The sequence below is a fragment of the Rhinichthys klamathensis genome, unplaced genomic scaffold (genome assembly GCF_029890125.1).
Source record: "Rhinichthys klamathensis goyatoka isolate OS25496 unplaced genomic scaffold, OSU_Roscu_1.1 h1tg000094l_1, whole genome shotgun sequence".
NCBI lineage: Eukaryota > Metazoa > Chordata > Actinopteri > Cypriniformes > Leuciscidae > Rhinichthys > Rhinichthys klamathensis.
Window position 1 is genome coordinate 375,137 of NW_026606633.1, and position 22,380 is coordinate 397,516.

The window sequence follows — 22,380 nt, forward strand, 5'->3', positions numbered from 1 at the left end:
CTCTAGTTTAAAAATAGAGTGGAGAGGATTATAACCACTGGATTTGAAAGGTTAACTGAGTGAGTTTGTTTGTGTGGCCTGAAATGAGTTGTAACAGTATGTCTATTTCTTATAATAAAGTACAACTCATTTTATGCATGAACTCGTAAATTGAAAGAAATAGTGCTCTTAAAGGGTTAAATCTCTTCCATAATTTATAGCTATTCCTTTAAGAATGTGCTGGGCAGAAACAATTATATATCCGATATCTGTTGTAAATTCTTGTACATGTGTCTGTCTCTGCTTTGAATGTAGAGGAGTTGGACAGCAGGTTGTTAAAAAATCCTGTTTTCTTAGTCCCATGGTAACTGAAAACCTTACCTCTGACCCTGAGGAACACAGACTCGCTGATATCAAAGGTTTTGAATGTTACACGGCTCTCTTGAGGAGCGAGTCGCTTTAGAATCAGACTGTACACTTTTCCAGAATTCTGGACTTTGTTTATGTGGTTGGTGTACAGTACTCTGTCATTGAGAAGCCACTGGACACTGGGTGACTCGTGACTCAGTTCACAACTGAATACAGCGCATCCATCTTCCTCAGTCTCTACTTGCTCCAGATGTCTTATGATCTTCAACCTTTTAACTGCAAGAAAATAAAAATGATTTCTAATGTACTGAATGTGTCTCATCTGTGCTCAAAAAAATGCTTCATGAAAAGCTACTCGTGCATATGGAAGACTATACCAGGGAGTGCAGATTGTGTCTTATTTTGATGATGTGTTTAAAATTTGCAGGTACGTTAAACACCCTTATACTGTAGCTAAAAGCAGGTACCTTCCACACTGATTCTTCCTCTTGTCTCCGAGCCACCAGCCAGACACCGATACTCTCCTGAATCTGCTACTTTCACACCCAGGATGGTCATCTCAACCCGGTTCTTTTCTCGCTTCATTGTGCACTTATTGGAGGCAAACAGGGGTGTTCTACCCTTGAACCAGCGCACCACTCTGGGGGATGGACAGAACTCACAGCTGAGAGTAACTGACCCGTTCTCCTTCACCTCCACATCTGAAATGGGCTGTTTGATGATCAAAGGCCGCTCTATTAGGAAAGTGTAGGAAAGCAAGGATTCATAAGGCACATTATTCACAAGCCATATAATACAAATGCATGGCTCTATGCTCTGATTTAGGGATGCACTAGTCTCAGCCTCAGACGTCACGCCCACAGACCATTGGCTGAACGTCTGATGCATATGGCACACTTTTCTGGAAACACTTCAGGAGTTTCGAAGTCGCGATCTGATTGGTTGAATTCTACAGGATGTCCGGGAGAAGCGTGTGTCACGCAGTTTAACGGCGTGGAAACAAATTCTGTGACGCCAAAACCCCTCGTGGAAGAAGAAAGCCGTTGTGTTTACAACTGTGACAATAAGCGCTTACCAGGATCAACTAATCGCTGGATTTTCAAAAGTATATGTGAAGTTTGCGGCTCCATTGTTGCAGTAAACTTGCACAACGCTCTTGAATGAATAATTTATTAGATGCACACCGGTGTGTTATTGTAGGGACATCGACATAATATTGTCATGCCCCTAAACATGACGTGGAACAAAATGAACTGTGATTGGTTGCGTTACATGTCAGTCAAACATCCTCTTAGGCGGTCCTTGGCCAAGAAAAGCTGCGATAGAGTCCAGACCTTCTGTCGTCAGTCTGAAGGTCTGGCTATGCGAGACTAGGGATGCACTGATATTAAATTCATGATAAGATAAGCAGATTTTTGTTATGGCCAATTAACGATAAATGGCTTATATTAAAATAAATTACTAGTTTAAATTAATTCAAAAGTACCAACTTCGGTACAAAAATTAAAAAAAATGTGACTATACCAGCATTTCCCTCTAGCATTTTGAGCACTGTTGAATGGATTCTTAAACACCTCTGATTGGCCATTGTGTTCACGTGCTCAACATGTATCTGATTGGCCATTGTGTTCACAAGCTCAACATGCATGTATGTGATTGGCTATAATGATCAACGCTTCAAAAACATGTTGTAAATAGACGCTCTTCACCGAGAGCTTACACAGATACACACGGTAGCATTTGAAAGCATGCGTCTGTCAGCGGATCTCTAAAAAATCTGCTGATAAAAGGCTGCTTTCAAACGCTCCTGTGTGTATGTGTAAGCGCTTGGTGAAGAGCGTCAAAGACGTCCATTTACAACATGTTACAACGTGCATACAGGAGTGATTTTTGTGTATACGCATGCAACAAATTCCGATGTGTGTCAAATTTTAGTAAAAAATCTAATTTTTGGAGCCAGTGCAAACGCAGCCTAAATGCAAAAATAGTGGACATGAGCTTACACAATTAAATAACCAATACTCTGATACCAATCATTTTTAAAAAACTTGTCCGATAACTAATATTGTCACAGTCTCAGTCTGCACCTCTCGGTCCTCCTCTGCACTACACTTCCCAGAATCCTTCTTGTCTCCACACCTGAACTCACTCCCTCAATCACCCACCTGTTCTTCGTCATCATCATCATCCGTGTCACCTGTCCTCACCTCGTTATTGTTCATTTGCATCTATATTTAGTCTCCTTCTGTTCAGTTAGTCTTGATTGGTTATTGTCTATGTCACGTTGTGTGTATCATCTGCCCGTTTGCTTGCCTGTACCCGTTTTTGAGTTATCAGTAAATATTTGTATTGGAGGTTAGTGATGGCCAAATGAAGCTTTTGTGAAGCACTGAACCACTTGAGCCAATTGGTTCGAAAATGGGTTCATTACTCGAAGCTTCAGTTGCAGCGACCTCTCCTGGCGAAAAGCAAGGCTGCAGTCAAATTAATCAGTGAGCAGTATTGGAGAAACTACTTTAGTTCTGAAGCATCTTTGCTAAGATCACCCTTGGATTTTTAACTATATTTCCTTTGAAAACTCTTTGATGCACACACTAATGCAGAGCATAATGTTCTATTTACAAATAAAAATTGATAAATGTATGTTTTGTGTTATTTAGGAGAGAGTGCTGGGAAAATATGGCATAGGTTGGGTGTGCTTGTGTAACTATGGCAGGGGGTGATTTTTGGGATGGGGAACACTCAAAGATTTTTATTGAGGTACATTATTTTTTCAACAGTTTTTGGACTGAGTCAGTTTCTTTTTTTGCTCACAACCTCTCCAGACTTGGAAAACACTCGCTCACAAGGAACAGATGATGCTGGCGAACATACATTTTTTTTTGCAAGATTAAACAGATGAGGGTACACATTTTGATGGTTTTGTACGTTGTACAATTGTACATTGTTTAGAGTGGTTATAAAGACTAAAAGGCGCTCAAAACTGTTTCAACCTATCACCTGTCAGAATCGAGACGCGCCGTTCCAGTGAATCACCTGATTGGACCGCAAACCAGTCAGATGATTCATTCAGGCAATGAAGCACTTGCTGCTTCGGACGTCATATGTCACATGATTTTTTTCGCACCAAAGCAAGCTTTGAAGCAGTGGTTCTCTAGGTTTGTAGTTCAGGGTTTCGAAGCACGTATCGAAGCTTCAGCGTCACACTGCCAATTTACTGTGTATCCCTACTGTGAATATTTGAGATTGACCAGATAATTACCTGTAACTGTGAGTTGAGCTTCTGACTTGCTCTTCCCCGAGGTGAACTGCACAATGCCACACATGCTGCTGTCAGTTTGGGTGAAAATAAGTCTGTTCGAGGTTCCTTGCCTCTCAATCCTGATTTCTGGACAGGGGCATAGCATCTGCCCATTCAGGGTCCATTTTGGTGCCCTCTCTAATTTAATACTGGTTTCCACTTTAAAACGAGCCTCTTTAGGCTCCATGACCTCCACAGAACTGAGTCCTTTCAAAATGCCGATGGCCTGCTCTGTAAGAATAGATCAAATATCCAGTGCATAAAAGTCTTAGCTAACATTTTAAAAGGATAGACTAACTGACTACTAAATGAATAAAAGTAGACTAAGAATGAATCTGTTAAATCAACGATAATATTGAAACTGGATTAGTAAACTGTATTTAAATTATGATTAAATTTACTTTAGAAAAAAATGACTTCTCACCCTCTACAAACAGTTGGCAGGAAGTCCTCTCATCAACAGCATCACAGATAAAAGTGTCTTCATCTGAGGAGCCCACATCATCTATGATGAGCTGTCTGTACACACCTTCACTGATAGTTTGGTACTTGCCATTTGGCACAATTTCATGGTTTCTTCTGTACCATTTAACCACAGCATTGTCACGGGAGACCTGACACTCCAGCAAGGCACGGTGTTTGTACATAGCAATCTTCACCCTCAGGGGCTTCAAAAAATTAACTGGAAGCTCTGCAATGATCATCCTTGGTAAATTCAAAGACAATTGAAGAAAACGGATCAAATGCGATGCTCTCATTTTTACCTTTAACTCGTAGTGTTGCTGTTGAAGAGACCCTCTCGGCAGTGAATCTGATTTCACCAGCATCTTCTGGTTTGACTGATTTATAGCTCAGGGAGTGTATTTTACCTGTTTGTAAGATTTGATCAAATGTGAAAGAGCAGCTGAAAATTAGATTCTAAAACAAAATATTATCATTTTCAATTAAAAAACCTTTTTGGTCATTCTCAAAAAATTGTCATATTCCGGCGTAATTCAAATAATTTTTTTTATTATTTAACACCAATAACTAATTTAAATTAACTAAATTAATAAATTAATTTTTCAACATGGTGCACAGCTACATACACAGCTTTTTGAATTTTCTAAATACGAGTTTGGAACATCAATGGAAAGAAATCAAGGGAAAATTAGTTTTTTGAACAATCCACTTATTTTGTTTTGCGTTTTTGCAAACTTGCTATACTGTGAATTAATGCTTAAATTATTTATTTTTTAAATCAACAAATAAATATGCTAGACGACAGAGATAAGGACTTGTTATGCACTTAACAAACTTAAATATAATTTTTTTTAAACTATATAGCATAAAACTATGTCATTTAATAAACGTTGGGTTAAATTTAAGGATTATGCTATTCATATTAAGAAGTTTGAAATCTCTTATTCATGTCTAAAAAGTCACGTGAAATGTTTGTTACCATATTTTGAGAATGACCCTGTTATGAACATAATGACATCCACCATAAGTCAAAGTGTCACAAAACCTCTCACACATACCCTCACATCTTATTTTAACATTGTCCCTAGCTCGCAACCGGCTGTCGTCCTTGTACCACTTCCCATCCACATCTTCCCAGTTGACCTCACAGATAAATGTCACACTCTCCCTCTCGGTCACACTGGCATTCTGAAGATCCTTCACAATCTTTATATCCCTGGCTGAGAGAAAGGAAACAGGATAGTAGCAAACTGCTATCACAAGCAGCTTGTTTGGTAACATTTAAAATGACAAAAACCACTTCTCTACTGTAAATGTACATTATCCAAATCATTTGGGATCTGAGGCATTACTACCACTATCACACAGAGAAATTACTTTATATTGCATTAACCCTCTAAAGCCTAATGTATCATATTTTATATGCACATTTCTACGGCCTTTGAATCAACATGATCAAATCTTTGCTAAAAAAAAACAGTTGTTTGATCCCCTGATGATTTTGTAAGTTTGCCCACTTACAAATAAATGAAGGGTCTATCATTTTTATGGTAGGGTAGGGTTAGTTTAACGGATAGAGACAGAATATCAACCAAAACATCCAGAAAAAAACACATTATATATATTTTATAAATTGATTTGCATTTCAGTGAGTGAAATAAGTATTTGATCCCCAAGCAAAACATCATTTACTTGGTGGAGAAACCCTTGTTGACAAGCACAGAGGTAAGACCTTTCTTGTAGTTGGTCACCAGGTTTGCACACATCTCAGGAGGGATTTTGGTCCATTCCTCTTTACAGATCCTCTCTAAATCCTAAAGGCTTCTTGGCTGTCGCTTTGCAACTCAAAGTTTCAGATCCCTCCACAGATTGTATATAGGATTAAGGTCTGGAGACTGGCTAGGCCACTCCAAGACCTTAATGTGCTTCTTCTTGAGCCACTCCTTTGTTGCCTTGGCGGTAAGTTTTGGGTCATTGTCATGCTGGAAGACCCATCCACGACCCATCTTCAGTGTTCTGGCTGAAGGAAGGAGGTTCTCGTCCAAGATTTTACAGTACATGGCCCCGTCCATCAGCCCCTCAATACGGTGAAGTCGACCTGTACCCTTAGCAAAGAAACAGCCCCAGAGCATAATGTTACCACCTCTGTGCTTGACTGTAGGGATGGTGTTCTTGGGGTCATAGTCAGCATTTCTCTTCCTCAGAACACGAGTTGAGTTAATGCAAAAGAGCTCAATTTTGGTCTCATCTGACCACAGCACTTTCTCCCAAGCCTTCTCTGAATGATTAGATGTTTATTGGCAAACTTCAGACGGGCCTGTACATGTGCCTTCTTGAGCAGGGGGACCTTGCGGGCGCTGCAGGATTTTAATCCATTGCGGCGTAGTGTGTTACCAATGGTTTGCTTGGTGACTGTGGTCCCAACTGCCTTGAGATCATTAACAAGCTCCTCCCGTGTAGTTCTGGGCTGATCCCTCACCTTTCTCATGATCATCCTTACCTCATGAGGCGAGATCCTGCATGGAGCTCCAGACCGAGGGCGATTGATGGTTATTTTGCATTTCAATTTCCGAATAATGGCAGCAACAGTTTTCTCCTTCTCACCAAGCTTCTTGCTGATGGTCTTGTAGCCCATTCCAGCCTTCTGCAGGTCTACAATCTGGTCCCTGACGTCCTTTGAAAGCTCTTTGGTCTTGCCCACGGTAGTGGAGACGTTGGAATGAAAGATACAGATTCTGGGGACAGCTGTCTTTTATGCACATAACGAGCTGACATTAGGAGTACTTTCTAAAAGTGACAAGACTAATCTGTGTTCCACATGGGCACATAACCAATCTGTGGGAGGCAGAATTCTTGCTGGTTGGTAGGGGATCAAATACTTATTTCACTCGATCAAATGCTAATCAATTTATAACCTTTATAATGTTATAGTGTTTTTTCTGGATTTTTTTGGTTGATATTCTGTCTCTATCCGTTAAAATAAACCTACCATAAAAATGATAGACCCTTTATTTCTTTGTAAGTGGGCAAACTTACAAAATCATCAGGGGAACTTTTTTTTTTTTTTTGGCCTTTCAATTGAAAGGCCTTTTAGTATAATTAAAAAAAGTCCCCTTCAAGTTGTTGTAAATGTCTTTTTTTTCCTCTGAAATCTTTACTGATTTTTATACAGTAAATTTAAAAATAACTTTTACATTGTTTGTAATATTTCATGATGAACACTTGTTCGACTGAAGCAACTTAGGTTTTACTTGAGTATCCCAACATCACTTTTTAGAAAAACAAAGTTATTATGTGAGTATCTAATATAATACTGTACATCAAATTTGATACTGTACATCTTTTGAGGAATGTTTATTTGTACATCTCTCAATCTGTTGCATTGCATCGTTTTTCTCCCCACAAAAAAATAGAGCTTTGTTAAAAAAACTTAGCATAATTTTATAAACCTCATAAACATAAATAACATATGTATATATATGAGGGATCATACAAAATGCATGTTAATTTTATGTGGTACTGTCCTGAATAAGATACACTCACCTAAAGGATTATTAGGAACACCTGTTCAATTTCTCATATGCAATTATCTAATCAACCAATCACATGGCAGTTGCTTCAATGCATTTAGGGGTGTGGTCCTAGTCAAGACAATCTCCTGAACTCCAAACTGAATGTCAGAATGGGAAAGAAAGGTGAAAAGCAATTTTGAGCGTTGCATGGTTGTTGGTGCCAGACGGGCCGGTCTGAGTATTTCACAATCTGCTCAGTTACTGGGATTTTCACGCACAACCATTTCTAGGGTTTACAAAGAATGGTGTGAAAAGGGAAAAACATCCAGTATGCGGCAGTCCTGTGGGCGAAAATGCCTTGTTGATGCCAGAGGTCAGAGGAGAATGGGCCGACTGATTCAAGCTGATAGAAGAGCAACTTTGACTGAAATAACCACTCGTTACAACCGAGGTATGCAGCAAAGCATTTGTGAAGCCACAACACGCACAACCTTGAGGCGGATAGGCTACAACAGCAGAAGACCCCACCGGGTACCACTCATATCCACTACAAACAGGAAAAAGAGGCTACAATTTGCAAGAGCTCACCAAAATTGGACAGTTGAAGACTGGAAAAATGTTGCCTGGTCTGATGAGTCTCGATTTCTGTTGAGACATTCAGATGGTAGAGTCAGAATTTGGCGTGTTAACTATGCCTTGTTACCACTGTGCAGGCTGGTGGTGGTGGTGTAATGGTGTGGGGGATGTTTTCTTGGCACACTTTAGGCCCCTTAGTGCCAATTGGGCATCGTTTAAATGCCACGGCCTACCTGAGCATTGTTTCTGACCATGTCCATCCCTTTATGGCCACCATGTACCCATCCTCTGATGGCTACTTCCAGCAGGATAATGCACCATGTCACAAAGCTCGAATCATTTCAAATTGGTTTCTTGAACATGACAATGAGTTCACTGTACTAAAATGGCCCCCACAGTCACCAGATCTCAACCCAATAGAGCATCTTTGGGATGTGGTGGAATGGGAGCTTCGTGCCCTGGATGTGCATCCCACAAATCTCCATCAACTGCAAGATGCTATCCTATCAATATGGGCCAACATTTCTAAAGAATGCTTTCAGCACCTTGTTGAATCAATGCCACGTTGAATTAAGGCAGTTCTGAAGGCGAAAGGGGGTCAAACACAGTATTAGTATGGTGTTCCTAATAATCCTTTAGGTGAGTGTAGTATGTTACATAAAATATGTTCAAGGCAGGTATAAACTTTTGAACGGGGTCATAAATTCAGCTATTGTTTTAGTCTTGTGGACTATATGTAAACATCTTTTATGTAAAATATCTTATTAATGACAGAAATAAAAAATAACATATTGTATGATCCCTCTTATTTTATTAAAATTAACATTTTTCAGATTGTGCAAGGGCCAGGGTATGTACATATATATTCTAAAGGTTCAATATACTGTTCCATTAAAAAAAAAAAAAAAAAAAAAAATTCTGACCATTTGTATTTCATATGTCAGGTTTAATTTATATTTCATATGTCAGGTTTTACAGGGTTAAAGCATGGGTTAAAGACAGGTTGTGTATTGGCGGTAGCCTACCTGTGACTGTCAGCATAGCTGAGCTTTCGATCCCTTCAGCCTTGAAGCTGATGACGCCCATGTCAGAAACCGTGACCCGCGTCAGGGTGAGTGTGTGTTTTTTCCCCTGCGTGGCAATTCGACACACAGGCCTGGATTTAAGGGGGAGTCCATTCCTGGTCCATTCACCCTGGATGTACGCATGGCTGAGGACCACCTCAAATGTACAGACTTCTTTCTCACACAGCGTCACATCCTCTAGCCCTTTCACCAATTGAATTCTATTCACTTTAGACAAAAATAGAGGAATTATCTTTTTTTTAACAAATACTGCCCTACTACAGACCCCCTAAAGTGACATTTGCGGGGGAAACTATATCTTTCGCGCGAGCACGACAACCTGTCTCGTGCTCATGTTTTCTATATTTCCTTTGATCGTGTTCGCGCCAAAACTCACGTGAATGTCTCAGAGTCCCGCGAATGTCACTTAGGGACTGCTAAGTACAGTGCTAGTATAAAATATATCATGACGATATAAAAATATTCAGAATGCTTAATTAAGAAATTATTCTTACATGCCATAGCACCTAGGCTACTCTCACAAGCCTTTAGGAATGACCAGCAACTTCAAGTTTACTACTCCAGTTGCACTAAAAAAAAAAGTGTCCTTTGTTACTCATCGACAATTATGAAGACTGAAAAAGAAATATGCTTATTGTTGTTGTTATTTCCAAATTTTTATAATTTTTGTATTCATTTATTAATTTTGTACTTAATTAACAAAATGCATTCATGTGTCTAATTTTATGTCTAAAACACTCGTGTAACACAGAAGCAGATCTTAATAGTGAATAGCCTACAACCCGTGGCTGCTAAGAAATATGAAACTGACAGAAATGATATGCTCTTACACTCCGTGTAGGCCTAATTCGTTGGCATGCACCGATGTCTCTGCCAGTCTAGCTTATATGGAGAGCTTATGTCCATATGTGCCGATACAACTGAAGTTTGTCTAAATCAAACAAAGACTAACTCCCTGCACACTTCTTTCTCACATTACAAACAAACGCCTCTCCCAGTTGTTGCAGCATGTCACAATTGCTCAATTAATAGTTTGCCTCAAGTGTATATAATGCTTTGAAACATGACACCATCTTTGCATCCTTGAGATTAAAAACATGGAATAAATAATGAATTTCATAGCTTTTTTGCACTAATCAGACTATAGTCAAATAAAAAAATTGGGAACTTATAAAACTGTAGACATTAGATTAGACTTCATCAAATCTTTTGTTGTTGTTGCTGTTGTTGTAGAAGATCATGCACCAGAAAACTGGGTATTAAACAACAATTTGAAATCAGTCATGAGAAAAACATTCACACAGATTAGACATTTAGAAGAACAAACGGATCTTCCATTCCACTCACCATTAGCTGAATTAGGCATTTCCCTCACATTAAAGTCCATAAAAGACCCTTAAAACCATAATATTTGAAACTAATGACATAGATACCAGAAAACATCAAAGTCCGCCTAGGCTTTTCTGTAGTTCACATAAATTCCTTCAAGATTATCCTCCAAACTTTGACCAAAGATACCCAGGTCAGTGTGCTATCCCGTTTCCCTTGGCAGACAAGCAGCTGAAAGTGTTTTTCTTTTTTTCCAGCTTTCCCAAAGGCTAATACCAAACAGCTGACATATCTCCAAAATAGCTGTGCGTCATTATACATAAAGATAGAAACATCTTGGCTACATGGAGCAAGTCCTGCCTGCTAGCATTGTTTTCATACACAGAAAACCAACCATACCTTTCACAAAGGATGGTTTGGTTCATTAGCTTATTTATTATATCTCTTAATTGACTATGTATCCCTTTACAAATTCTCAGGCTTGATTCAAAGTTGATTCCCAGAGAATGAATATTTTCCTTTTATTGATTAACGTTGTGCTGACTAGAAGTTATTCACAGTAGCACGGGTTCCTGAGTTCATAAATCATATTTCTCTGAGAGATGCCAATACAACCGAGTTGGAAAGGTCACAGGAGATTAAAAGATCCTGTCATTCAGCTGTGAAATCACTTGTTAGATCTGAATGCCCATACTGCAAGACTGTCCAGATTTGGTAAGAGGCATTCAAGCTCTCATGTGAAAAGAACAGGATTCATTCTGACAACTATAAAGAAGTCTCAACATGCATATTCTCAATTGACAATTCAAGAATTATTTGAGACTTCAAACATCTTTTTTTTTTGCCTTTTTTTTTTTGTCTATTAAGCACATCGCATTATCAAATTTGAACATCTGTCAGCGGACATATTTGTCCTGAGTTATCTTGATAGATGATATTTATAGTGACATGTTTATGTTAATAGCAGCATCAAACAGAATTGATTTGATTTGATACTCCAAATGGCTGGACATAATAATTAGCTCAACCATGGCATGAGTTTGGGTGAGGAACTACCTGTTTCTGCCAACCAATGATAGACAGAAAGGAGGAAGTGTTAGAAAACTGACTGTCTGTATTCTGTTTGGCGATGAAAGAAATTATGCACCTCACCTTCAAAACATAACTTTTACCTGTTTCCATTGAATCAACCTGAAAGCTTATTGCAGTTTGCAGGTGCAAAGTCTGTCAAATTAGTTGCAGACATCCACCATGCATGTGTACAAGTGGTCTCAACTCAAAGTGACGGGGATGTGATATCACTGATGGACCGAAGACGCCGTATAAATAGTTATTTGTTAAGGAACCAGAACCATGTGAGGATGTGTTAGGTGAAATTAGAACTTGACGAAACAGCTGAACACTTCACCTAAGCTCACAGGTCCATGTTTGGAGCCCATCTCTGCTAGTTTCACATGTCCTTTGGTTTTGTCTCTCTCCACCCTGCTGACAACAGATTTATCGAGAGCCATTAATCAACTCGAAGTCACCTTACTGCTCAGTGCTCACACTACTATATTGCTTTGCACTCCATTATTATAATTCTTAGCAGTTCAATTTGAACATATCATTTGAGTTAATAGAAGTAGATACAATCAATAGACACATAAATCATTTGCAACAGTGTTTTTCAATCATGCTTTAGAAATATATATAAACGTAAAGCAATTTGGCTGAATTCAATCCATAGAATCCATCCAAACCCATGACACAGTTGGCACTTGAGTTTAGAGAGAGCGAAAACAGCATGACCTTCAGGATGTCAATGACGTTGATGCTATTGTGCAGCTTGTTCCTGCTTTGCATCAAAATCAAATTAAAATGAAGCACCAAAACCTCAATTCTAACTTTGTGAAATCACATAAGTTCTACTTTGATGAAATATGCTGATCTACATGTTTACCAGCACTGAGATGTGTTTCTTTGATAGAGTGCCTGTCCATTTGTTGATCTGAGATAATCCTTTAAACCCTAGTCTGGGGGCTGTCTCAGTTTCAGCCCAGACCAATCACAGATCCACATGTCTAACTGGGGCTACAAAATCCCCTTCTCCCATTAGTTGTCCTTGACACATCTAAAGCACATACTGTCTTTTCACCTCTATGTATGGACCCCAACATCCCACAGCAGACACAGGGAAGAATTCTTATGCAGGGAAACTTGTTAGCTTCACTTAATTTTTTTTTTTTTTAAATCACAAATACATTTTGCAACGTGGCGTGTTATCTATACGCATTTTGAGGTATCCGCGTGTATGTCCACGCCGAAATCTTTTGCGTGTATGTCTACGCCATTAAATGTCCGAGTGATTCCGCGTGTATGTGTACGCCGTTAAATGTCCGAGCGAAACGAAGCAAAATCTATATCTACATCTGTGGAGCGATATTTCTTTTCCTAGGATGGTAGGAGAAGACTCATAAATGGTATTAACCCCAGTGACGGGTAGGTTTAGGGACGGGGTTGGGGTAGGTCATATATTTATATATACATAATACAGTAATATAACGTTAAGTCAAAGGCGTTGATAAACACGCTGAAAAGCGATTATGCGTGTTGATAGCACGCCAAAAATGAAAATACGAATTGGCGTGTCATACATACGCCATTTCATGAGATCAGTCTGCATTTTTAGCAGACTGGTGCACTTGCGGAGGTCTTGCCAGCAAATTGCAGCTTGAATATCTACACAATACTTGAGTTTAGATCTATAGGTTTGTGCACTACCTTTCGAAAGTAAGTGTGTTTGTTTTTTGTACTTTTATTTAGCAAGGATGCATTACATTGAAAGTAAAGAATTTTAAAATGTCACAATTACATTCTACTTCAAATAAATCCTGTTCTTTCTGAACGTTCCATTCATCACAGAATCCTGACAAAATGTATCACTTTTTCCACGAAATATTAAACTGCATAACTGTTTTCAACATTGATGAAATGCTTCTTGGGCATCAAATCAGCTTATTAGTATGATTTCTGAAGGATCATGTGACACTGGGGACTGGAGTAATGGCTCCTGAAACTTCAGCTTTGCCACCACAGGAAATAAATTACATTTTAAAATTCTTAAAATAGAAATCGGTTATTTTAAATTGTAATATTTCATAATAATACTATTTTCACTGTATTTTTAGTTTTAAATAAATGCAGCCTTGGTGAGCATAAGAGACTTACCGGCCCCAAACGTTTGAACAGTAGGGTATTATCCCTTTAGATATAAATTTTCAGGGCAGATTGTGTTTTAGAACTAATGAAGCGGTGGACCATCAAAATGGGAGCCATGTAAAGGTTTGCAGAGACATTGGCCATTTTCAAGCCACCAGAATAAGAATTTTACTCATTACAATTATTGAACCTAAATTTATCCTGAGATCCCCATTTTAGCTGCCATCAAATCTCTAATTGTTATATCAGATTAAAGTATCATCATTACTTTGCTTATGAGGCTTTCTTGAAAGTTATAAAAAAAAATGTGCAGGCTATATCCCAGTTTGTTAAGTGGAAGTGCAGATACGATGTGATACTCTGATCATGTTTTTCACACTGTGGTGTACATGCTCTTAAATGGAGATGGTATCTGTGTATTTACAGACCCACAAACCCTTTTGTGCCACCCCCTCAATTTGGATTTTAATTAACAACTGAACAAAAATATGCATATTATCATAAGATAATGATGGCATGAGCAAATCAATACATTTATTGGTCAAAGCAGGTTATCTCCTACTGTGGTTGATCATGTTAACTCTTATATTGTTACTTTTTTCCTTTCTTCTTGCCACCTTTGCCTCCTGTTTTTGGGGACTCTTCATCACCCTCTTTCCCTAAGGCAGCTTTAATTCTCTTCTTTCCAAGGGGAGTCTTGGCATACCAGTTCTGTTAATAAGAAAAAAAAGTGAAGACTGGAAATAAAATGAATATCATGAGGGTCTTTTCCCTCTCAGGTTATTGCCAAGTTCGCTATCAACTTCAATGTGCAGTGGGAAGCCATGCCCGCTTGAGATAATACTTACTTTTAGCGACTCTTCTTCTTCCTGAAACACTGGGTCAATTCTAGCAAGTGGAGGTACAAACTCTGAAGCAGTTAGTGGACGTTTAGGCAACTGCTGAATGCGCCGTTCAGTCAAGATGCTACGTACCACCTGCACCATGTGACCCTGTGTGTAGCCATCGGAAATCTTTGCCAGAGAACTGAGGTCCAGGACGCTGGTCAATTCTCCTCCATTCTTTTTTATCAGCTCTTTCCACATTACTGTGAAAATATGCAGATGTATGATTGGAAACACTGACATTTTGCTTATTATATACACTATTATTTAGATATACACTTTAGGGTCAGCAAGATTTGTTTTTTAAAGAAATTAATACTTTTATTCAGCAAGGATGCATTAAATTGATCAAAAGTGACATGCTGACAAATACAGTAAATGCTGTTCTTTTGAACTTTCTATTCAGAATCCTAAAAAAATGTATCATGAGTTCCATAAAAATATTAAGCAGCACAACTGTTTTCAACATTGATAAAAATAAGAAATGTTTCTTAAGCATCAAAGCAGAATATAAGAAGGATTTAGGATCATGTGACACTGAAAACTGGAGTAATGGCTGAAAATTAGCTTACCATATCTTGATGCATAGTCCGGTCGAGGTATGAGGATGATCTTATTGTAGAATTTGCACAAGGATTTCAGGTCTGCACTGTGTGGATCATTTGTCGTACCTACGATTAAAACACAATCTTCTCCTTTGATGGACTTGAGGATTTTGGGCAAATCTTTCTTCAGACGCTTTGGATCTAACTGTTTATGCAGAATTAAAACATCTCGTTAATTTTCATTTCACCACTAAACAGATCACAAGTAGGTTACACACTTACCTCCTTCTCATCCTTTGGTACTTTTTTGTAAAACATCTTTTCAGCATCTCCAATCCATATTACAGAGGGCTGCATCAGTCTGGCAACCTGCACCGAATACAGAGTACATCAAAATATCAATACTTAGCAGGCCAGTTTCACAAATTTAGGCCAATATCAAATTAAACTTTACCTTAAACACCAGATGCAGCATCATCTGCAATCCACTCTTGCCAGGATATTTTCCGGCAACGTTTAAAGGTGAAAGGTCGAACAGATTGGCCCCTGTCTCCTGGCAAATTGCATGGACCAACATTTTCTTACCAACCCCTGATGGCCCTACTAGCAAGATGCTCTTTACCAGGGGAGCCTTCTCATGAACTGCTTGGGAACCTAGTATAGAACAAGGAAATGTTGTTGTTGTTTTTTAGCTGGCCATATATAGCCAACACATGAAGAAGTTTGTATGTATGTTCTGTATGTTGAAGTGGCATTTCTGAAGTAAAAATATGTAAATCCAGAGCGATTAATTTACTCACCTAATGGTAAAACAGCATAAAGGGCTATAACTTGCCGAACATCAGATAATGACGGCATAGGCTCAATATCAGACTGTCTTAGAGTTGTGCCAAGGTAGCTATAGTCACCTTTAATGAGAGCAGATGTGTCCAGATGTGTTATAATGGTTGTGAGTATGATTACCAATTGTATATACATGTAGGCCTTTATAAATTTATGAACCCATTTAAACTTCTGAAAGGGCCAAACAAGCATTACAGAAGGAATGTTTATTTCTTTTTTTCACCATAAACTGAAACATTACCAAGATAATCTTTTAGTTTAACATTTTCTGCCTTTTTCAGCAATTCTTGTTCAACCAGCTCTTCAAACAGTGACTCGGTGGTCCTAAAAAAAAGAGTTAGATTAACATAGAGTTCAATATACACATTCAAAAGTTTGGTGGCAGTAAGATTTTTTTTTTAAATGTTTTTAAGTGTCTTGTGCTCACCAAGGCTGCATTTATTTGATCAAAAATACAGTAAAAAAGTAATGTTGTGAAGTATTTTTACAATTTAAATTTTTAAAAGCTGCATTTTTCAGCAGCCATTACTCCAGTCATAAGTGTCAAAAATCTTTCTAATATGCTGATTTGTTGCTCAAGAAACATTTCTTATCATTATTATCAATGTTTCTTTGTTATCGTTCAAAATATAGTTCAAAAGAACATAGTGTTTGTGAAATAGAAATCTTTTGCAATGATTGCAAATATATTAACTGTTACTTTTGATCAATTTAATGAATAAAAGTATTCATTTATTTTAGGAAAATCTGACCACTTATTTACCATCTAAAGGGAAAACTTTACACAAAATTAAATTCTCATTTTATACTTATGTACTCACACTCATGTAACCTATACCTGTACTTTCTTCCTTTTGTGGGACACAACTGGCATTTTTCCGTAATGAAATTGAATGAGTATCATAAAAGTGTGTTATACTGTATATTAAAGTATTTTAAATAAAGTGCAAAAGTCATACAGTATGGACCACTTTTTTGGTGCTTTTGTGTGTTTTTGGAAGCTTGAAAGTTGAAAGCCTTAGTCATCATACAGTATACGGCATGAAAATGAACATCCGATACAATTATTTTAATTTAATCCTTCTGTGTTTCATATAAGAAAGAAAGTCAATTCAGGTGTGAAACATGTAATAATTAAAGGCATGAACTATTCCTTTAATGGTGGACAATTCCAAACTTCCAAAAGCTAAATTTCAAACAACTAAAACAATAACTAAAAAAACCTATCGGCTGTAAGGTCTTTGTCCTTCTTCTTCTTCTTTCCGCCTTTTGATGCCTTCTTTTTCTGCGTAGTCAGAAACAAAATATACATAAAGACAGTATAATACCTGTGTTGCAAGCAGAGGCAACATCATTTTCAGTTTCTTCATTTACAATGTGTAACATAAGACATCCAGGCAATCTCTCTGATGTTCAATAAATCCATGTAAACAGAAGGGGTTTACTGTACTTTTGCAGCACCCTTGCCCTTTCCGCTTTTTTCTTTATCCACAGCCAGCTTCCAATTAGCCAGCTCCTGTCTCATCAGTTCATCCACCTGAACAAGCAACAAAAACCAACGTCTCTAAAAGCTAGGATTAACGTTAATAAAAATGACAATAATTGTGAGGAACATGTGGCCTTAAATGTATGATCATAAGGAAACTTTGAAAAGAAAAACGGCAGCCAAGGAAAAACAGTACATACACGAAGAGCAGTTCAACACCAGTAGCCATCTTTTACAAGCTATAAGACATTTAATGAACCATCAGTCACCTGTTTTCTTATTTCCACTTCAATCTCTTTTCTCTTCTCTTGTTTGATCAGCTCCAGCTCGTGCCTTTGACTAAAGTTCTTGGACTCGTTTCTGTTTTTCCAAACCTCTGCAGATCAGATGAGACAGTCACTCCCTCTCTCTTGACACTGATATGTTGTTATTGTAACACATAAATGTTTCATTCTTCAATTTTCCTTGCCAGAAAATGTCTTGCATTCCCTCTCAAGATCTGCCAGATAGGCAGATGGTAGCATCTTCAGTCCAGGCTCTTCCTCCTGTGACAATCCATTAATATGTAAAATATCAGAAAAAACAAGGAAAACTACACTCAATGAGAAGTACAGTAGTCATACTTGGTACTCATACTGCCTTCAGTGATGTTCTTTTCAGTGTTTTCCGGTTTACAATTTTTTTCATTGGTTTTCTGTCACTTTAAGTCCTCTCCTCAATTCTTACCTCGTCTTCGACATTCCCTTTCTTTCCTTTTTCTTTTATCTCCTCCTTGCCCTTTGGCTTTTTGTTGGCATCATCCTCCTCCTTTGCTGCCAGTTCTTCAGCCAGCTTCAATCCAGACATGGACATGACAGATTTTGTCAATGAAAACATGACAAACACTTCACACGGTATATTCCAAATTCATTTGATCATGATACTAAACAGCATGGATAAAGAACATCCCATAAACATGTTATTATTCTGACCCTTTTCTATACAGAGTTTTTGGTCAAAGATTAACATATATTGACATGTACTAATTATGTGAACATGTTTACCTCCTCAGGTGTTTTTTCTGCGAATATAAGAGCTGAACCTCCATCCTCCTCCTCTGGGTAGTCAGGAAATGAGCCTGTTGCATCACTATTCACAAGTACTCATGTTAAATGTTGTTAAAAGATGCTTAGTAAAACCCTAAGGTAATGGGTGTTATACGCAACAAACTTCAGTATTCTGTACAACAGGTTGCATCACTTGCGGTTTAGGTCTTTTGTATGTGCTTTGTTAAACATAGAGCTGTTTTACTCAAGATGACTTCAAAGGAGCAACCATAGATGAGCATAACCGATGTCCATCACATATGCAGATTGATATCTAAAAGTTTTTTTTATTTTTATTCTTCTCACTAAAACGCCAACAAACAAAAAAAACTAGATAGGTTAGCTGATTACCTTAAAAGTCCAAAGATATCACTTTCAGTTCATACTGCTATTAACCCTTTCTCCGACAAGCGGATGCAATGAGTCCTGTTTGTTCATGTGATGTTTGACATAAATCTATATGATTTTATGGTGATTCATGGTTGTGTGCAAACATTGGAAAGAGATCCCACTCACCGGCACTCTATGAACCACTGTCTGATCTGATCTTTCATGGTCTCCTTCATTTCTGGGCCTTCCACGTCCCTGAGCTGATAAATAACAGATTCGATGGACTTCTGATAGTCATCCTCATGTTCTTCTTGCCTGGTGTGCCTGTTGGCCTTGTTGTTCTGGGCAGCCAGCTCGTTTTGGGATGGATAGGACAGTTTTGGATCCATGGCCTGAAGATGACACAGCCATAGAATCACATGAAACAGTATTAGAGTTCCATCTACTGGTGGCATACTCAACCTGTAGTCAAGCTGTAGAATCACAATGAATCTTTATTTATGACTATCAATACAAAGCACATACCTTTGTTAATGTGCTTTGCATGTCATGTAAAGTACAGTACAATATAAAGGGTAAACACACAACTATTAAAAAATATGGGGTCAGTAAGATTTAAAAAAATAAATGATTACTTTTATTCAGTAAGGACACATTGAATTGATCAAAAGTGACCATAAAAAAACTTTTACATTGTTACAAAAAATCTATTTCAAATAAATGCTGTTCTATTCATCTATTCATGAAAAAATTATATCACGGTTTCCACAAAAATATTATGTCATCATGTACATAATTCTTGTACTCAAAAGATGTTAAAACCCTGTATGAATTTCTTTCCTCTGTTGAACACAAAAAAAGATATTTTGAAGAATGTCAGTTGATGGGCCCCATTGACTTCCATAGTATTTTTTTATCCTTACTATAGAAATCAAGGGGGTCCATCAACTGTTTGGTTACCCACATTCTTCAAAATATCTTCTTTTGTGTTCAGAAGAAGAACGAAACTCATACCGGTTTGGAAAAACTTGAGGGTGAGTAAATAATTACATAATTTTCATTTTTGGGTGAACTATCCCTTTAAGCAACACAACTTTTTTCAACATTGATAATAATAAATTATTTTTGAGCACTAAGTCAGCATATTAGAATGATTTCTTAAGGATCAGAAGAAAATGCTTGCCACCACAAGAATAAATTACATTCTAAAAAATATTAAACTAGATAACAGTTTTAAATTGTAGATATATTTTCACAATATTACTCTTTTTACTGTATTTTTGATCCAATAAATACAGCCTAGGCGAGCATAAGAGACTTCTTTCAAAAATATTATAAAATCTTATCGACCCCAAACTTATCGAACAGTAGTGTACACAATATCTTACCATTCCAAGAAATATCATTTCCTCTTCACGCAGCCTTTTTGTCATTTTCCTTTGCATGAAGCCTCTCCACACCTAAATAGAGATTTCAATTATGTACTGCATTCCTAATAGTTATATATTAACTAAATTATAACTATTTTGTGTTGACACAATCGTATATTGTACCTTCTGGATACAAACTGCAGCCTGGTCAGTGCTTACTGACTCTTGTTCGTCAGCTTTCTTCTGTCTCTCAGAGTCTTTATGGATCTCCCTCATGAATTTTGCCCTCAGTCGGCCTTGCCGTGCTCTTTCAGCCACTTGGATGACTTTAATGGCCCTCTCCAGAGTCAACATATGCATTACATTAGGCTGGGAGAGACAAGAGAAGTCATGTTAGAGTATGAAACAATCCAATTATTTTCGTTTATGATGAAACAAGCTATTTAACTTACTACTGTCTTTTCTGTAACATCCATTTGGTTTAATGTAGCAGCAAACAATCTTTCTCTGTCCTGCAGCACTTTGTTTCGCTCGTGAATGAAATACCTGGGAATTGGAATCTCAAGGTCCTCCTTTGACAAATGTGAGATTGAAATGATGATTTATAGATTAAATACACTTCTAAATTTGTTTATAGCATACGTTACAATCTAGTCAAACTCACAGGGGTTAATTTCAGGTCTTGAATGATGTCATCCATGTAGTGGTACTCTGAAAATTCCTTTTCCACCATTTCGTTCTTGAGCTCCAGAACACGACCCATCACACCCTCCAGCACCTGCCTAATCGCACGCCTCTTTTGGGGGTGAACACTTTGGTCATAGGCCTCGTCCAGCTGCCTGAAGATCTGAGCATAGCGGACGTACAAGGTGGCAATCCTTTGGAAGAACACCACTCTGTCTCTCTCAGGGCGGAGAGGTTCGTCTGGGAGTTCTTGGTCCAACAAACAGCTGAGCTCCTCGTGAGCTTCAGACCAGAGTTTATTGTATGTGCTGCTGGAGGTAAACTGTGTCTTACTCATTGGATTGTTGTGAACAAGCTAAGGTATTAATCATTTAATAAAATTAAACATTATCTTAAACTTAGATAAAACATAGGCTAATGTTTACGTTTGAAAATATTAAGAATTACTGACAGAGATTTTACAAAATATAGTGCTAAATTCATAGCAAGACTGCGACAATTTCATTTTTTGAAACAATATTTCCCTGAAATCACATTTGAAAGCACATTTACTATGACTTTAGCCAACAAACCTGTGCGACATCGTTTGATAAAACTCGCTAAACGGTTCCTTCGAATCGCAGGATGTTCAAGTCTGACTCAGCTGTAGCTAACGTTAGTTAAAACATCAATTTTTCTGAGTTAAAGATGAAGTTTACAGCTAGAACAACACTTCCGAAAACAAGTAAAGTGAATCTTGAAATAAACACATTTCTACAGCAGACATTCGTGTGCACGTCTGACTAACTTGGCTGAAAGTTGTTGTCAACTTGTTTCTACGGTAACGCTTACGCAGAACGGAAGTCGAACGGGTATGAATTACATCAACGTTTTACCCATGGTTTTGTTTACCCAACATGCATCATTCCTGTACACATGATGATGTTGGCATTTACATAAAATTAAAAATAAACAAATAAATACGATCAGATAAAATATAATTTGTATAGTTTGTTGTATCCGTATTTATTCCATTCCCTTTAATATAATATAATATTATATTATATAATATAATTAATATAATATAATAGTGTAAATCTATAATTTATTACCGATGACCATAATAAATTGAAACACCAACTGCAACAAACAAGACAGAACTGAAATGGCCAAATTTTCAACACCACTTGTTTATAAATTTGAAGGGTTCTTGAAGGTAAAAAGGTAAACGTCATAGCTAAGTTCTGCCTTCAATTGGAAGAACAAGTGGTGGGACCAAAAAATAACAGTAGAATTAGTACAAACTAATTAGCCCCAAATGCGAACGAGGCGATTTAAGAAACACCTTACAAAAAAAAGG

General features: G+C 37.7%; 2 protein-coding genes across 2 annotated transcripts in view; both read right to left on the bottom strand.

Annotated features, from left to right (window-relative positions):
• Positions 1–12,124, bottom strand: part of obscna (obscurin, cytoskeletal calmodulin and titin-interacting RhoGEF a) — a 70,656-nt gene extending 58,532 nt beyond the window's left edge. The window contains exons 1-8 of the mRNA XM_056252258.1: positions 12,022–12,124; positions 9,225–9,491; positions 5,170–5,331; positions 4,414–4,518; positions 4,074–4,340; positions 3,611–3,880; positions 816–1,082; positions 361–624 (exon numbers count right to left, since the gene is read on the bottom strand). Of these exons, the coding sequence (XP_056108233.1) occupies positions 361–624; positions 816–1,082; positions 3,611–3,880; positions 4,074–4,340; positions 4,414–4,518; positions 5,170–5,331; positions 9,225–9,491; positions 12,022–12,124 (1,705 nt within the window). The remainder of the gene's footprint in view (positions 1–360; positions 625–815; positions 1,083–3,610; positions 3,881–4,073; positions 4,341–4,413; positions 4,519–5,169; positions 5,332–9,224; positions 9,492–12,021) is intronic.
• A 2,142-nt stretch (positions 12,125–14,266) lies between these two features.
• Positions 14,267–21,681, bottom strand: zgc:153738 (uncharacterized protein LOC558115 homolog). The gene is made up of 19 exons (XM_056252295.1): positions 21,614–21,681; positions 21,022–21,349; positions 20,810–20,929; positions 20,541–20,726; positions 20,376–20,447; positions 19,174–19,379; positions 18,616–18,700; positions 18,299–18,403; positions 18,042–18,117; positions 17,842–17,948; positions 17,537–17,623; positions 17,310–17,371; positions 16,328–16,410; positions 16,044–16,151; positions 15,698–15,897; positions 15,526–15,612; positions 15,271–15,448; positions 14,663–14,901; positions 14,267–14,525 (listed from the first exon to the last, which is right to left on the bottom strand). The coding sequence occupies exons 1-19, from the start codon at positions 21,622–21,624 to the stop codon at positions 14,406–14,408; spliced, it is 2,460 nt and encodes an 819-aa protein (XP_056108270.1). The 5' UTR covers positions 21,625–21,681; the 3' UTR covers positions 14,267–14,405.
• Positions 21,682–22,380: the final 699 nt, after the last annotated feature.

Excerpts from the sequence above, each read along its gene's own strand:
- zgc:153738 (XM_056252295.1), bottom strand. Across the intron at positions 18,701-19,173 it reads CAGTGGTTCATAGAGTGCCG|TGATGCAACAGGCTCATTTC; the intron begins GTGAGTGGGATC and ends ACTTGTGAATAG. Across the intron at positions 15,449-15,525 it reads TACCAAAGGATGAGAAGGAG|TTAGATCCAAAGCGTCTGAA; the intron begins GTAAGTGTGTAA and ends CTGCATAAACAG.